We start from the raw sequence: 16,261 nt of genomic DNA, 5'->3' as shown, positions 1-16,261 counted from the left end.
GTCTCCTAAAAAGTCTCCAATAAGCACTCCGGGCTGACAGAACAAGGTAGGGTTCGCCCATGACCTATCTCGAGGACTTACTATCCATGCTGGGCCGAGCCTATATTTTTGGCGTGGAGCCCGGTCCTGCCGGTTATCAAGACGTCATCACTTGCTACCTTCTCTCCCGCCGAATATATCCCCAGGCGAATCAACCCCTTTTTTAAAGAAAGCTCACGTCCAGTGTGAATTCCAGACGGGAGCCTGCCCCAGTCCGGCCACCATGACCCGTGTCCACACTGCAGCCTTAACAACCTCGATGTGACCCTTATGTGAACGTGGCCCAAAACATCTGGGCATGCTCTCAGGACCCTTTCCCCGAAATCCCATCTGAAGAGAGGTCGGAGGCCTCCCGACTTCGGGGAGGCTTCGCAGCCCCGTTCCTGATCCGCAGTTCCGCCTGGTCATGAGGGTGGAAGAACGTTTTAGGAAGTCACCGGCCTGTGGCCGACGCGAGACCTTGAACCCAAGTCAAGGACAAGGTGTCTTGGAGGAGACGGGCCTTCAGCGGGCCTTCTCTTCCGCTCGTAGCATGCCAGAACGCGAACGCTTGATATGAAGCACAGCTACAATTTGTTTATTCGTTTATTCGCATAGTGTTTTTACTAAACGCCAACGCAGATGATTGGCTTCACCCTCTGACACGCATGCGAGAAAAAAAAAAGAGTATGAAGTTATCGGTTCTTTCACAAAATGCCGAAGCTTGAAGGAATATGCCCAACTAAACCGATATCAGAAAAGCGGAGTTCGCGTATTTTATGCCCTGTGTAAGCCACGTCAAAGCGTATTGCGGAACACTAAAATAGCGCGACAAAGCAAGGGACGGTGGTAGGTGAATATGAACGAAAAACATAACAAAACCAAAAAGCTTGGTAAACGCGCGAGTATATGATGTGCACAATGATATGGTTCTATCTGAAATTGGTATAAAAACATGGTGGGCCAGTTGATATACACGTCTTGGACGTTTCCACCGCTGCGTAAAATGTTCACGACACGGCTGATTGCCTTCTGGGCGATCCGCGAGCGAACTTGACTATAATACGCCGGCGACGACTCGCTGGAAAGAGATGAAAAGAGAAAGAGAGAAAGCATCAACAAATTGGATTGTTGAGATCGGTCACGAAACAACGCTAATCAATGAAGACAGGAGCAGGCTAGAGATCGCGCGCAATAAATTGTTCATTACGCATTTAAATCGCATTTGTAGGGCTGCCGGTTGCAATCGAAGATGTTTAGCCGTGCAACGACAGCCTCCGCAACTCGTCGTAGTCCTGTAAGCTCGGTCACAGTCGTTACTTTCCACATTTCCTACAGTTTTCTGCACAGTTTTATAGTTCATTTGTATATTTCTGGGCGGATCCCCCAAAACCACAAAAGCAATCACAAGCTAAAGCTTTCTGAATTCTTAGTCTACCTGAAAATCTGTGTAGCAACAAGAGAAAGATGCAAACTTAAGGAAACTGCACATTTAAGACGACATATTATTCGACACTGTTCGGGGCGGTGGGGGGGGGGGGGTGGGGGGGGGTATTCTTAACGCAGAGATCAATGTTGTACAGGCGTATCGCGACGGCAACGGTCACATAGACGACATTTCCCCCCAGTCCTGAAATTTAAGCTGCCGGTTTATATATACCACACAGCGTTTAAGGTAGAAATAACTCCAAGGTACAAACCGGCGTCCTTCTTCGCGCGGATGTAGCCGAATGCAAGTTGGGCGTAGAACGTCAGTACGGCCACAGCGGCGTAGAACACGAAGATGCCATCCAGCTGCAGGAGTGGGATCAGGCAGCCGGCGACAAGGGCGCCGAAGCTGGCACCTGGCAGTGGAACGAGGGTGAATAAGGAAAAGATGGCGTATGTTGCTCTAACAGCTGCCTTTCCAGTAAAGCATGTGTTTTTGCAAGCAAAGCCGACTTTAAAAAATCGGTGTAAGCTTTGTTTTTGTAAGGTGGCTTTCCCGCATTACGTGCGCCACAGTGAAGCCTACTCACAATCCCTCTAAGCGCTGAGCGGGAGTTTGTGGCCACTCAGTAACCCAAAAACACACCCACCTTTACAGAGTGGAATGAGAGCGAATTGTTTGTGAACAGACGGTACTCACCGAGTCCATGGTGGATGGTGGATAGGACCTGCTGCAGGTGCCAGTCCGGGGTGGCGCCGGTGGCCAGGGAGAAGGTGGTCTTGGAGAAGAGGCCCACGGTGAGCCCCTGCGCGGCCTCGACGGGCAGCAAAGCCCAAGGCACCGGCGTGAAGGCGTAGACCAGCAGCCGAGCGACCATGCCCAGCACGGAGGCGCTGGCCGCGTTCCGCACGCCGAGCAGCTGGACCAGCTGGTCAGAGGTGAACGCGTGCACCAGCTCGCCGCCGAAGACCTGCAAACGTGGACGTGTGCGCCTTTTTTTTTTTACACGGAACTGCGATGAACTGCGATGTCATATAGCGTACGGGAAACTAATCTTGGTATGGTGTATAAGTATGGCTAAAACGTCATACTGTGTGCCCACAGACCCTAAATTGGTTGTATGTATGCATGCGCAGGGCCACTTACGCTGTACTGGGCATCGTAAGAGGACCTGTGTTCCGTGTAGGCCTCCCTCTAGTGTCACGTGACACGGTGCTATTTTAAAGGGACACTGAAGTGAATTTCTCAAGCTCCCGTTCTTGCTTGCACTGCGTAGACTGGCTCAAATTAGCACACTTTTCATTGTTTATCCGGTTGACAAATCGGTAATTATTTTACAAAGCGCGAAAGAAGAAAAACTACCATGTGCGGTTTGCGGCGGCCGCACCAACTAAGCTGTGACGTTGGGAGGAGGGGGCACCGTGATTGGACGATGCCCAAGGTTAGCAATCAAACAAGTTCGGTTTCGGTTCTGTAAAACAACATGTTTGACATCCGATGGCATCGTTGGATGGGCATTCTCAATATCACAGTAATCGTAGTACAGTAGAATCTCGATTATACGGGGCGTTCGTTCCGTCTCTCCCCGTCGGCAGGAGAGAAAGTGGTGGCGAACCTATGCAAGGGCGTCGCCATCGCCTATGTACTAAAGCGATGTCGGGAGAAAAGCGTTGCATTTCTCCGGACTGTCGAAGACGGAAGGGACGGAGATGCAAGGCCCAAAGTGGTTATAGCGCTGTTTTCGAGTGGCGGATGTGGGGGCCAAGCCCCTCATATCGGGGCGAGGAGGCGCTAGCGACGTCCTTCTCCTTGGTGGGGCGAGGGCGATCCTCGCGCGCTTCCCTCCTCTCCCTACGAGGCGACGGGGGATGCGCGCAGGAGACTCCCCGGGGAGAGACCGCCCTTGGGACGCGCAGAGATCGCACGGTACGTAAATGCCCTTCGGCCACTTCTGGCCGTTTCTTGCATTGGCCGTTGTTTCCCACTTCCGTGGGTCACGGCACCCACCGTGTCGATTAGCGCATGCCTCGATTTGCGTCAGTACGTTTATCTAGGATGCCCGGCGAGTCTCCGCGGGCATATTCCACTTCTTGGTGGGTTGCCCCCGCGTCCGCGATGTGACGGCTTGCGCCGTCTGAGGTCAGCGGACGAGCGCCGATGCCGCCCGATCGAGTCCAGCGGCTTGAAATGTGTAGCGGTTACAGAGAGCCCCCTTCCCCTACGTCAGCGAGCGTTGCGGCCGGCCAACGCCGGCGGACGCTAACTGCTGCCCGACTACGGGCTGGGCACACGCTGACGGCTGTATGCCCCAGGGGCTAGGTGCTTAGTGCAGTGTAGCGTTTGTATCGTGGTTTCCCGCGTAATAAACCCCTGTACTATAAAATATCTCGCTTCCCGGTGAAGTGATTGAAAACGTACACACGCGGCGAGAGTCGTGGCTCGCTCTCGAACCTGTTGTGGGCAGAGACTCTCGGCAGGGCAGTTCGGTGCTGCGCGAGAGCAGTGAGAATAACGACGGCGCGTTATTCTATTATTGTTCTATTCTATTCCTTAATGGCAAGGATTAAGGATGGGATAGATAATGCCCACACGGCCTAATTTAAGGAGCCAGGCCGGAGACTGCCCTCACCATCGAGTCAGTCGGGAGCTGCGGCCGTGAGCGGTCGCTAGCGTACTCGCTCCCGTGGTGGCTTCTGGGCTGCAGATGCCCACGCGTTTCACTTCGCCAACCGTGCGGTTGGCGGGACTCTCAACAGGGATAGTGCGACAATACTCTTCGTAAGCTTCGGCGTATGCTATTTTAACTCAATTCGCCTTTGTCTTATGTCATCAAATGTCAGCAGTTAGCACAGGACCGGGGTAGTTGGAGAATAATGGGACAGGCCTTTGCCCTGCAGTGGGCGTAGATAGGCTGGTGATGATGACAATGATGATGATGATGATGTCATCAAATGTAAATGCGTGTAAATAGACTTTCTTTTCAACGTTAACCTCACTGCGTCTCGTCATCAGCTATTTTACACCCATCCAAAGCGACACCACCCCCCATCAACAAACCGAACTCTACTGGCTCCTAGACCACGCGTCTGGGATGCGCTCCATAGCGCGAGGCATTCCACAGCACGCGCCTCAACTCGGCAGTAGCAAAAGGTGTCCGTGCACACCAGTGCAGCGCAGACGAAGTAAATGAACGAAAGAACGGGGAAATACAGAAAAATTTCTTACCAAAGCCATTCGAAAACGCTGGGAGGAAGCAAAGCGTCTGAGGTGTTAAAGTGGACATTAATGCTTTCCCATTCAGCACCCTTAAGAGCTGCTTAGATGACCTCTAACCTTCTTTAGCGCCCTCCAGCACTTCGTGGTTTGCTTTGTTTAGATTAACGTTCACGCATTATAAAAGAAAATATGCCCAATCGTTGATTTCTTACTGGGCTCACGAACTGTACCTTCGCCAGTCGAAGCTGAATGTTACAGATACAAAAAAAAATAAAAATTTAGACGCACATTTAAGAACCCCGGGTGGTATAAGTTAGCCCAGGTGAGGCCTCGCACAGGAAAAGTTTCATTTCGGGGCGTGCTTCTTACCGAAGCTCACGATTTCCGGCGAACCCACCGAGGACAGACACAGTAAGGCGCTGTTCCTGAAGGCCAGAATTTTTTCTCTGCTGTCACCTCCCTTTGCAGTATTGCACTACTGTAACTATAACGCTCCCTTGGTGTTCAGCAGCATTTTTATTTATTATTTAGTTATTTCTACTGTAAGCCTATTCAAAGGCTCATACAGGAGCGGTACAGTGCAAAAATGTCACAGTTTCAACGCATCTCTACAGAGGTGTTTAGCATAGAAGGGTTAATAATGGCGAAGTGCATTTGTATTTCACAGGTTAACACACTTTCATTGATGATCAGAATTACACAATATTTCGACTTAAGCAACAAACACGTCCACAGAACACGCTTCAACAACTTCGCTGCGTAATTTCTTCCATTGTTTCTATGGTTAGTGGGAAATTGGAAAATTCGAAAGTGTTACTGCGAGGAACGAAAGGCCAGATATTACAGCCATGGGTGGTTCTACGTGAATGATTAAAAGGAGGCCGGGTGTACGTATCTTTGTCTATGTTTAGGGCGCCGTGATAAAGAAGATAAACGAAATCTAAAAATGACGCATGAATAAACAATCGTTGCTTTAAGGCTTGCGATTACGTTGACAACACCTGCAGCATTATGGCGCAGACGTAGCCTCCAGGGGAGTTCACATTCATTAAACCTAGCGAAATTGTCAAGGTTTGGCGAACAGCGCAAGAGCTGACCTGCACAGCTGATGTGGCTCCCAGCAGCTGCGGCGCGGCTCCCAGAAGGCGAAGCCTGAGCGGGCCGAACACCCAGATGGCGCCGCTGAGCGAGCCCATCACGTAGCTGAGCGCCATATAGAACTGGGTGCGGCTCTTGAGGAATACGCTCGGCTCGCTAGTGAAGAGGCGTCCGGTGGGCGTCTCGCGCAGCGGCATCTGCAGAAGCATGATGGCGACCACGTCGACCGCGTTCATGCTGACGCTCAGGTAGACGCCGGGGGCGAAGTTGATGAACGCCCCGCCGTCGGGGCTCTTCCAGTAGTTGAGGTGGCCCGTCAGCAGGGAGGCGGCGCCCCAGCCGGCGGAGCCCAGCAAGCGGTGCATGTCCGTCCAGCGAGAGGGAGGCGGCTCGTCCTCCACGAGGTCGATGGCCGCGTCCGTGAGGGTGATGGCCACGCCGCTGAAGACGATCGCAAGCAGTCGCAGGGCCAGAAAGCCCCAGACGACGCCCTGCCGGAGAGACGCCAGACCGTGCGCGAACTCCGACACGGGCGGCACTTCCTCCGGCAGCAGCGCGATCTCGTGGCAGCGGAGCCTGCAGGGTGGCGTCGTCTCCTCGTCGCAAAGAACGGCCAAGTGTGAGGCCTTGGCGACTGACACGCAGTAGTCGTCCCCGCAACCCAGGTTCCTTTCGTCGCTCACGAGGCAGTGGCTGGCGGACGCGTTTGCGGTCCCGTGAGGGTCGTGGTCGCAGAAGCAGGCGCACTTCAGCGCGCAGGTGAGCACGTGCGCGTCGTCGGTGTCGGCGGTTTTGGTGTCGTTGTGCGAAGGGCACAGTTTAGGATGACGGCTGAGGGGGCTCTCGAGACAGGCTGTGAGAGGCGAGGTAGAGGCGTTGTCTGCGAGAGGGCACTGCAGGCGCATGGCCACGTCCAAGAACGCCCTGTGAATCATGAATAAAGAATTGTTGCCATTCAACACAGGATACCCGTGAAAGCTAGATTCATGGCCCCAAAGCTGTTAGGCTATGGTATTTCAGCGGAAGAAGAAACAAGAACACCGTCCCAGTACCAACTACACGAGTCAGTGTCATGAAGTCAACCAAACCGGTAGTATTTTTGTTGTTCACAGTAACTAAAAAAACGTTTTCGAGAATAACTATTTCTACAGGGCTTGAAGGCTAAGGCAACGCTCATATGGCAGACGGTACAGGTGATCCAAAAGCTAAACGGAGCACGCCAGCGGCGGAAAAACTGGGCAAACAAAGGCGAAACTGCATGCCAGCGCTACCTAATAAAGATGCGGCGAAGATAGCGAGGGTGCGCTGGCACATCCGACTGACCCATCTCGACATTATGGGGCTCGTCTTATCACCGGGTCGAACTAAAGTGCGCTGCTACTAACCCTGATCGTCAGAAGCGCTCTTAGTGCTTCATGAAATAGAATCCCTGTATAGGCTTCGCTATATACGGGAGCTCTATTCATGCGAGCATTCGTTTGCCCGCATCGAGAAGAAAACGGTCTTAGGTGGCGTGTGCTTTCTCCTTAGTGAGAAATGCCGCGACTATCAATTTACGGGAATTAATGTCGTGATTCGTCCTTCCCTTGGCAGCGAGTTTGTTGCCCCATGTGGTTTAAACGCTCGTAGATCAATTTGGCAAGCAAGGCCAACTTGAATCATGCCAAAATCAAGGGAACACACGGAAAAACGAGAATGGCATGTGCGTACTGAACGGAACAAAACTGAGCGAGTGAGCCAATTTGAGACCAGCTACTGCGACAGTAATTGGTACTATTAATAAAATAGAAATCTGCGCAGCTTGAACTAGCGGTACAAAAATGGAGAAACAGCAGAGCTGGCGGCTCCTTCCCCTGCCACGTGGCGGTTGCACCTCGCGTGCATATCCGAACTTGACGCAATCTATCTCCATGACTGGCAGGCCGCGATCGTTTTGTCCGCAGGCTTTCACATGTCTCCCAAAGTGGACCGCGTTAGCACGCGCTAAAACCGGCGTCCGGCTTCGCGAACTCGTCGTCTGCGCTTCCCATTTCAGGTGGGAATGCACGTGGAGTGCCGAGGAGCAGAGTACGCGAGAGATCACGCCAGGAACACTGGGCAGAGTTTCTCGAAGGTCGAGCTGGCCGACGCCGGGTGCCCCTCATGAAGTGCAAGTTCACGTGCGATCGGTATTTTTATGGCATTTTTCGCGATCTCCTCACGCGGCGAAAGCCCACACGCAAGCCTGGGCGACGACGGGTGCTCCTCACGAGGCGCACGTTCATCACTTGCGCTTGATATTTTTTCAGTATTTTTTTTTTTGAGAACGACCCAGGACCAAGCTCAGGCTTAAAGGGGCCATGCAGACAAAACACAAGTTTCGTTCATTCGAAAGATTGCCTCGTTAGAAACATACCGACGCCACTTTTAACACACACTTCGCTCAAATGAGCTATATAACTAGGAAAAAAAGGAATGGCCATGCGACCCACTAGCTCACTTCCCGCAACAGAACCTATGATGTCATATGCGCCCAGCTGCGCGATTGGCTGAGGCCGGCAAAAGCAAACTCAAATTAGACAAGGCTTATAAGCTTGCCGATGAGCTATTTGCGCTTAGAGTTAGGGTTCATGTATTCTTTTTATAGCAGTAAAAACGGCGGGGTAAACAGTGGAGGTTACGAAAGTACACGTAAACATAGAAGTACCGATGCGCACTGCTGTTGGTACTGGGCGCACTATGCTTGTTTCGGCTGCACAGCAGTCCGACGCGTTGAGTTGTCTTACTGGGCGATCGGCGTAAGCGACGTTGTCACACGTGACCCTGTTTGTTGAGGATGCCCCATGTTTCAAGCAACAATTACTTTCTACAGTAACAAAACCAAGCCAGGTGCAAATACGGTCAAAAACAAAGAAACGGCAGATAACGGTCCGTGGAGTAGGGTGCTTGGATGCGCGCGCCTGCGCATCCAGGCATTGACCGTGGAGAGCATAGAGTTAATACTACTGACTCGTGGAGAGTATGGCAGCGCCATCTGGGAGGACTGACCGCAAGCAAGGTGCAGAGTCGAATGACGCACTGGAAGTTCGTTTGAATGCGCGCTTAAGTATGACTTCATTGCTGACATCCCGAAAACACATGATTTGGCGGGTGAATCAAAATTTTAACCTAAATTTATTAATTTCTCAGTGAATGCGGCATCATTTGCTGCAGGAGAATCGCTAAGGGCATTGTAAAACACGAAATTTTTCGAATTTTGTCCGCATGGCCCGCAGCTCTGCTGTTAAAATAAATCAATTATCTTTTTCCTGCCGCCGCGATGGAGCTCCGTCCACAACATAGGTAGTGAAAGCCTTGCTGGAAGACCCGGCAGTACAGTTATAAATACACTAGGACAGAGCAGCCCAGATGCGTCGACCTTCTGCCCCTTCCCCGGCGCACGGGCAATGTAATTAACACGAGCGGGAAGTTCACGCGTTTAGAAACTGTTGTCTTGGCATGAAGTAGGAATTAGTCTATAGATTAAAGGAATTTTACCTCTCTGTTTTAATTATTGCCATCTCTGGTTCAATTCTCCCGCTGCTTGCCAAATACAACGGATCGCGCAACTTTCAAGCAACGACGTACACCCCTCTTTTCTAGTATAGCTTGGTCAAGTTCATATGCCCTGTAATATAGCAAATTTATAGCAAACTTGTGTTAAAGTAACTGGTCTTCAAATGGTTCATGAGCGCCTATATTGCGCACGCAATTCTCTTTTTTACAACGAAGGTGCCTATGGATAGGATCCAGCCGATCGTCTCCAGCGACTACCCGAGAGTAGCAACAATTGTAAGGCGTGAAAAGATAATTCACAAGAAAATAATGAAAGGTGCTACGGTCTCCGTATTTAGATATAAAACGGCTTACGTTGCCCCCGAAGAACGTCTTCCAAGCAATGCATTTGGGCTTAGAAGTGAAGCTGACTTTGAGGGGATCGGCGTAAGCTTAGTCTGCAAGCTGACTTTCTCACAGTGTGTGCTGTTCAGTGCAGCCGGAGTCCTTCAGTGCTTGAAGGACTCCGGTGAGCATAGCCATCTAGGGAGGGAGTATGGTAACAACCGCGTTTTTATACTACTCGCTACCGCATCCTTCCCGCGTCGTGTGTACTCCTTGCCACGTGGGGTGTCTCCCTTCCCTCTGACATTTCTGCTTTCGACGGCCACCTGTGCGGCACACTATAGATGCGCCAGTGTCTCTTCCTGCCAATCGTGTGCAACCTTTGCGACGCAGACATCGTGCCAGTGTCCTTATACATCACCATAGCAAATACCTAATGTAGCTAAACCCCAACATAGACAATCCCACCAGAGCGCCATCTTTGCTGCACTTCTCTGTATGCACGGTGGTAGGGTTCTGATTTTTTGCTTCACGCGTTCCCTTGAGCCGAGCATAATTTTGACCACGCTTGCCTGGTTTATCTTATAGCATTAATACTAGAATGCCCGAAGAACTCGCCACCGAGTATATCGCGAACCACGGCAGCCACGCAGATAGAAAGCGGCACCTCCTGATGAAGCAGAAAGGACACGCCACAGAATACAAAGTTTTCTTCATGACGGCAAACAAATGCTTGCATAAAGAACTGGAAGCGCTCCTGGCGAGCATGGATGGCAACAGGAAGGCTTCGCTCCAGTCGGCGAAAAGGCGGGCGTCAGTACATGGATATATCTACCAGCAGTACTTGCCGACGCACTCTCACTATCTGCGGTGTTATCTACTCAGATTGCGCTGGCATGCAGTTTTGCGCAGTTTGGCCATCGCTCCCGTGCTCCGTTTAACTTTTGTATCGGCTGTACGTTCATTACTCTAAATGGACTCAGTGGCGGAAAGGCGACAATTATTACGAACTAGCCCTCATTAGTGATCGACAGTCCCTATCGCCACAGTTTCCAAGCCCGGTTTCGCAGGTGTTACAAGACTACGCATGCGCTTGTTTCATGTATGCAAAAGCGAAAGTGGGCGAGACGGAAGTAATTCACCACCGGAGTATGTTGAGAACTATTTTGACGGAAGTCACCACCGGCGCTTTCACCCGCCGTGGTGGCTCAATGGTTAAGGCATTGTGGTACTGAGCACGAGGATGCGGGTTCGATTCCCGGCAGTGGCGGCCGCTTTACTGATGGAGGCGAAAAGCAGAAACGCTTGTGCGTGCGAGATTGCGGCGCACGCTAAAGATACCCAGGTGGTCAAAATTAATCCGGACCTCCACTATGGCGCGCCTCATTGCCTGCGTTGTGTCGGCGCGTTAAAGCACACAATCAATCAACCACCGGTGCTTTTCAGAAAACGCCATTTTGAGGGCGGACGCAGGCGACGTCAACGCCTCCGCCGTCTTTATGACGCCAGGATGGAAGGTTGGTCCCCACGTATATACCTTCGGTGTCCTCGCGTCACCCAGAGCGCCAGCAGGTGGCAAGTGGACTGTCCTAAGACGGCCAGTATCATGACCCGCTTGATGGTAGGCGCATGTGACCGGAAGTAGGGCAGCGAGGCCACGGCCAGAACCGTGCTGAATGGAACCACCGCCATCATGGCGCCCACCAGCGGATGCTTGATGCCCAGCTGTTCAGCCTCCACCGACGTGGTCGGTAGCACGGCGGCGAACGCTACCAACGGAGGAAAAAAAAGAAAAACGACGCGAAGGTGTCTACTTCTCGAAAAAGACGAAGTTTGCAAACGCCCAGCCTCTTCTGGCACTTAGTTGACCCGTTGCTTGCATTTGTGCTTACTTAACGGTTGTCATGATTAGCGAAAAAAATGACACGACCTAGATGGCGACATGTCTACAGGTACAAGGTTTACAAACGCGATAGCATTTGTTTAGGACACTAACCATTTTTTAGCTGGCTATGGCTGAGTTAGGATAGGCTTTCCAATTCAGAGAAAACACCATGCGTTGACAACAGCCCTCCTTTCGTAACGATAGTAGTCTCCTAGCCAATCTGCGCAGGTTATACAGAGATTGCCATAGCTGTAACCAAAGTTCTTCGAGCAGCATCAGACGCTTTTTGCTTTCTTGATATTACAGGACTATGAGTGAAGTGCCCACTATTTCAGGCGCAAGCTCTGAGGAAAGGCGGGCACAGAGTTTGCCTTATAACACACCCATCGAGTGAATCGCTAATAATGTCCGTGGACAGGGGTGCTTCAATTTTCATGCAACGTTCCGTCGACTTTGGGATGCGGCGTAATCCCATCTCTACTGGCTGGTAATGCCACGTAAGTAAAGACGCAAACCATTTACTTACATCCATACATCATAAATATGTGACACCTTAGCGGAAGAATCTTGCTGTACTGTAGCCTAGAAGAAACTTCGACCTCGCTCGACGAGTCATTCTGAAACGAGCACGAGAGGTCTCATTTTCAACAACTCCATTTGCAAATGTTGCCAGGGTAAGGTTAATCAAAATGCACGTTAACGTTTAACAGCTGGCACTGCCTGATAATCCTCATGCATTGCTAGGGACGTATTCAACAGGTAGTTTTCGCGAGGAAAGTCCGTGAAACGGTATAGTTACCTGTTCTGTAGACTCCTCCGAGCTCATGATTCCGAATACCTGCCGGAGCTGTACGGGGAGGCCTGGTGGCTGGTGATGCTCGGGGCTCGTTTCGGTTTTCGTTCCCTTTGAGCGTAGCCAAGGGCGCTGTAACTAGCCTAAGGCATGAAATTCGAATCAGTCCGGAGCTGGAAAGGCGCTCGTCGTGTGGCTGCGCCCGCTGCGTCCAGGACCGAATGCCGTTCCGGTGCTAACAGCGGGAACGTCACGCGCAGAGCGTGGCAGCTCGTGGATAAACGACTTCCTGATGGTGATACCTTCGTGCCGGTCCTAAGTCAGGAAGTTAAAAAAAATTATTTCTCCACATTTCTTTCACATTTTTTTTTCAGCGATATGACTTTCACCGTGTTCACTGTACGAGATGGCGCCGGTTTTAGCTCCAAAACGTCGAGGCAGCTCGATTTCGCATCCATAACACCCTAACTTAAACGGGCACAGAATATAAAGCCTGAGCGCCAGTCTTTCATGCACCGAACTATTCTGTTGAGCTGAAATTTTCTACGGGAAATTGCCTTCGGTTCAATGCAGCTTCGTGGTTGATGTCCTTAGGGGGAATGCAATACCAGAGTTTTTGACGTACTGAAAACGCCCCAGAGTTTTCTCTTGAAGTTCGACGCAAAGCTGTCTCTTTAATAATTCCCAGTTTACAATGTTCCACTTCGCTTCTGTTACTGACGAGCAACGCTGCTGGCTGTCCCCGCACCAACTAAGACTACGCTTAGCTTGTAGGCCAATCCCATGCACTGACGCAGACGGCAACAATGACGACGATGGTTCCCGAACGGCACAGACAACGCCAGTTAATTAAGCATCATCATCATCCTCATCATAATCACCAGACAACGCCACGGCGTGCCACGGGAGCACTATGTTCGCATTTCCTCCTCTTTGCAGCGCAACCGGTCATGACTGAACGAATAAAATCTTTATTGAGAACAACAGGGGCTGTGGTAATAAATTCTTTGCAGCGGGTTACCGGCGACATAAGGATATTATAAGGAGCCTCTGTGCCCAAAGGTTGGCAGAGGCCTGGTTTGATAAGATCCCTGTTGCACACTACCTGCTACTTTACCGTTGCTTGTGTATAAAACAATTCGGTAGGATGTTATACTTACCGTTTGTAGTAATTGTGGCTGTTGCAGTGTTTCTGCATGCGGAAGAACTCGAAGTAAAAAAAAAAACGACACCAAAAACGTGAATGGATTTGCTGCGATACGATTTGCACGTACCAAAGCAGCATAATTATTTCTCACTGCACAGTTTGGCGACGTTAGACCTCGGTAACATATGCCTCAAGTAGGCCGTCGTATATCCAACGGGGACGTCAAATCGTTCGCCGTGATCGGCTCCAGGATGTAAGCCAATATTTTTTTAGAATAATTGTTAAGGTTGAAATAGTCATCACTGATATTTGCGAACGTGTGATTACAGCCTGACACCTACCATAAGTTTTTCGCTATGAAGATGAATTCTACGAAAAATATGATTACCAACTGATAGTGCCTGAGGCGGGCGACGGTTTGTCTTGGGAGGGAGATCCAAGTTGTTGACAGCAGCCTGTCTTTAAAGGGACACTAAAGGGTGGAAACAAGTTCACCTGTATCAGTAGGTTACGGTGCAGAGGATCTAAACGCACCATTCTCGCGACTAGCAGTTGTTTGATAAGGCAGAAAACGCCATAAACATAAAAACAATCGACGACACACCGTACGCTTTTGGGTACTACGATTTGTGACGCCGCGAACGTTGCGGACGGCGGGAACTCATTGGAGAAGCACCGATAAGTGTTTTCCTGAAATAAACTGTTATTACGTGGCTGAGCACGAGAACTAAATGTAAATCAAGACCTGATCTAATTTAAAAAATGCAGACTACAGAGCAACTACAAGGCATCGTCTTGGAAAAGACCCGTCAAGGAACCCTCGGCAGTCACAAGGGTGTCAAGAGAACCATGGAGCGCGTGTGCTAGGAGTTCTACTGGCCTGGGATGCAAACTGACACTGCGCGCTTCGTAAAGTTGTGCGACATTACAGCTCTTATACATTGCGAGACAGGCTGCTTCCCTCGCGCTTCAGAGTCGGCCATCATGCTTTCAGTTTCGTTTTGGAAAAGCATTGGTGTGCAATTAGAGAAGTCAATAACATATCACGCTGAACGCCACAGTTTCTGCAAGCGACATCACCGGCAGGAAGCGGCAGAAGGAACAAGATGTACTGCAGGTGGTTAATAAGCGACCCGCCGACCCACCACAACCCCAACCACTGAGCAAATCAGTGGTTGTGGTTGTGTGCTATTGCTCGGTTGATTGCAGTGAAGGAGAGCAAAAATTATTTTGTCTTCGTCTTTATTATCGTAAACCACCTGTACGGCCTTCTCATGCTTTTCCTTCGTGAAAACATTCTTTCTCTGGTGGAGAAGGCATGGGGCAACTAGCGCGGAACAGGGCTTCCCGGACTAGACAACCATCAGCGCCTGAAGCTTGTCGCAATAAAGTTTATTCACTTACTATGGAAATACAAACAGGCGAACTTTACAGAGGCCGAGCCACTGTATAGGAAGCCTGAATGCTGTACATCGCGCTTCCTTAAAGTAGGCTTCACTACTATGCATAAATGTATTGCTGGCGATATGCTTTTTGGTGCAATACAAGTATTCTTATATAAAGATATGAAGGGCCTAAGGTCTTTTATACCCATAGAGGGCAATGCGGAAATAGCCCTAGAATTATGACGCATTGAAAAGAAATGCGATCAACAATCTCACACGTGTATTGAAGTCCACAGATAGCAAAATCAAATTCAAAGTTGTGGGCTTTAACGTGCCGAAACTACACCCGGGCTATGAGGCTCGCCGTAGTGGATGGCTCTGGACTAATCTTGACCACTCGGATTTCTTTAATAGCAAATGTTGAGCCAAGTTTATGGAGGGACTGCCACGCCCGGACTCCACTCATTTTTGTTTATGGCACTGTGAAATTTCCTGCGGTTGCTCAGACGCCATTCTGCAGAGAAGACGCACATGGAGGTGTTTTAGCAAGAACCTATCAAACGCTCTGACGGTTTCTACTTTCACAGTACATCATTTCCACTATGCGCAGATCGAAACAAAGAAAAACAAACCCAAGCAGTCTGAATTGAAACCTCATCTTTAGATGGCAGGCAAGAATTAGAGTGGTCGCACCGTTGCATATATACCTTCTCATGCTGTTTACAAAGCGGAGTATGCATTTTATCACGAAAGTGTTTTATTCCCGTATACACGAAGATTTCAGTGTCGTCACATCCGTCACGGAAGTGACGCCATATCCGTCACGGAAGTGACGCCGTACAACGAAGCAAGCGGCCTGGGAAGGGTGCACCCCTGCACACAGGTAGTTCTTGCGGGGAAGCAATCTTTAGTACTAAAGAGTACGTTATACTTAGAGTTGTTCGTTTTCTGGTTTTATATTTTAACACGAAAGTGTTTTATGCCGGAATACACCAAGATTTCACTGATGTGACTTCATCCACTGATTTTACTACATCTTTGCCGAAGCGACACGCCAGCGGGACGTCGCTCGCCCAGCACACCCAGAAGACAGCCGCCGACACGCAAGTCATGTTCAGCTGCACATTTCACTTTCGTGTTTTACCGATTCTTGTGACAGAAGAATCAACCACGGTTTTTTCAATTAACGATTACTCCACGCGAACATGCGAACCAAATTATTTGGTGTATAAGTACTACGTGCAAATAAGGCAACAAAAAAGTAAATAACCATGGCACTAACTAGTTCTCCGCCCGTTCGCGTTCGTAGACGCTCTAGTCAATGGTCTTGGTTTTTCCAGCCGCCTGCTGGTCGTCGAGGTCAGTAACTTTATCTTCGGAAGCCTTCTTGTTCCGCTGTTTCTTTTCGCTTCCAGCCAAGGACTTGAGCCTG

The 16,261-nt window shown here is 50.2% G+C and overlaps 1 protein-coding gene across 1 annotated transcript in view; it reads right to left on the bottom strand.

Moving 5' to 3' along the window:
* Nucleotides 1-700: 700 nt before the first annotated feature.
* The window catches only part of LOC144175259 (uncharacterized), an 81,965-nt gene continuing 66,404 nt past the window's right edge, over nt 701-16,261 (bottom strand). Inside the window, exons 2-8 of the mRNA XM_077704355.1 lie at nt 12,304-12,612; nt 12,031-12,121; nt 11,157-11,388; nt 5,761-6,685; nt 2,147-2,417; nt 1,719-1,862; nt 701-1,099 (exon numbers count right to left, since the gene is read on the bottom strand). Coding sequence (XP_077560481.1) covers nt 1,029-1,099; nt 1,719-1,862; nt 2,147-2,417; nt 5,761-6,685; nt 11,157-11,388; nt 12,031-12,121; nt 12,304-12,330 — 1,761 coding nt within the window. The 5' untranslated portion in view covers nt 12,331-12,612 and the 3' untranslated portion in view covers nt 701-1,028. The remainder of the gene's footprint in view (nt 1,100-1,718; nt 1,863-2,146; nt 2,418-5,760; nt 6,686-11,156; nt 11,389-12,030; nt 12,122-12,303; nt 12,613-16,261) is intronic.

The sequence above is a fragment of the Haemaphysalis longicornis genome, unplaced genomic scaffold (genome assembly GCF_048455015.1).
Source record: "Haemaphysalis longicornis isolate Haplotype H1 unplaced genomic scaffold, Haemaphysalis longicornis Haplotype H1 scaffold_3, whole genome shotgun sequence".
Lineage (NCBI taxonomy): Eukaryota > Metazoa > Arthropoda > Arachnida > Ixodida > Ixodidae > Haemaphysalis > Haemaphysalis longicornis.
This window is presented reverse-complemented; position numbering and strand designations above follow the sequence as displayed.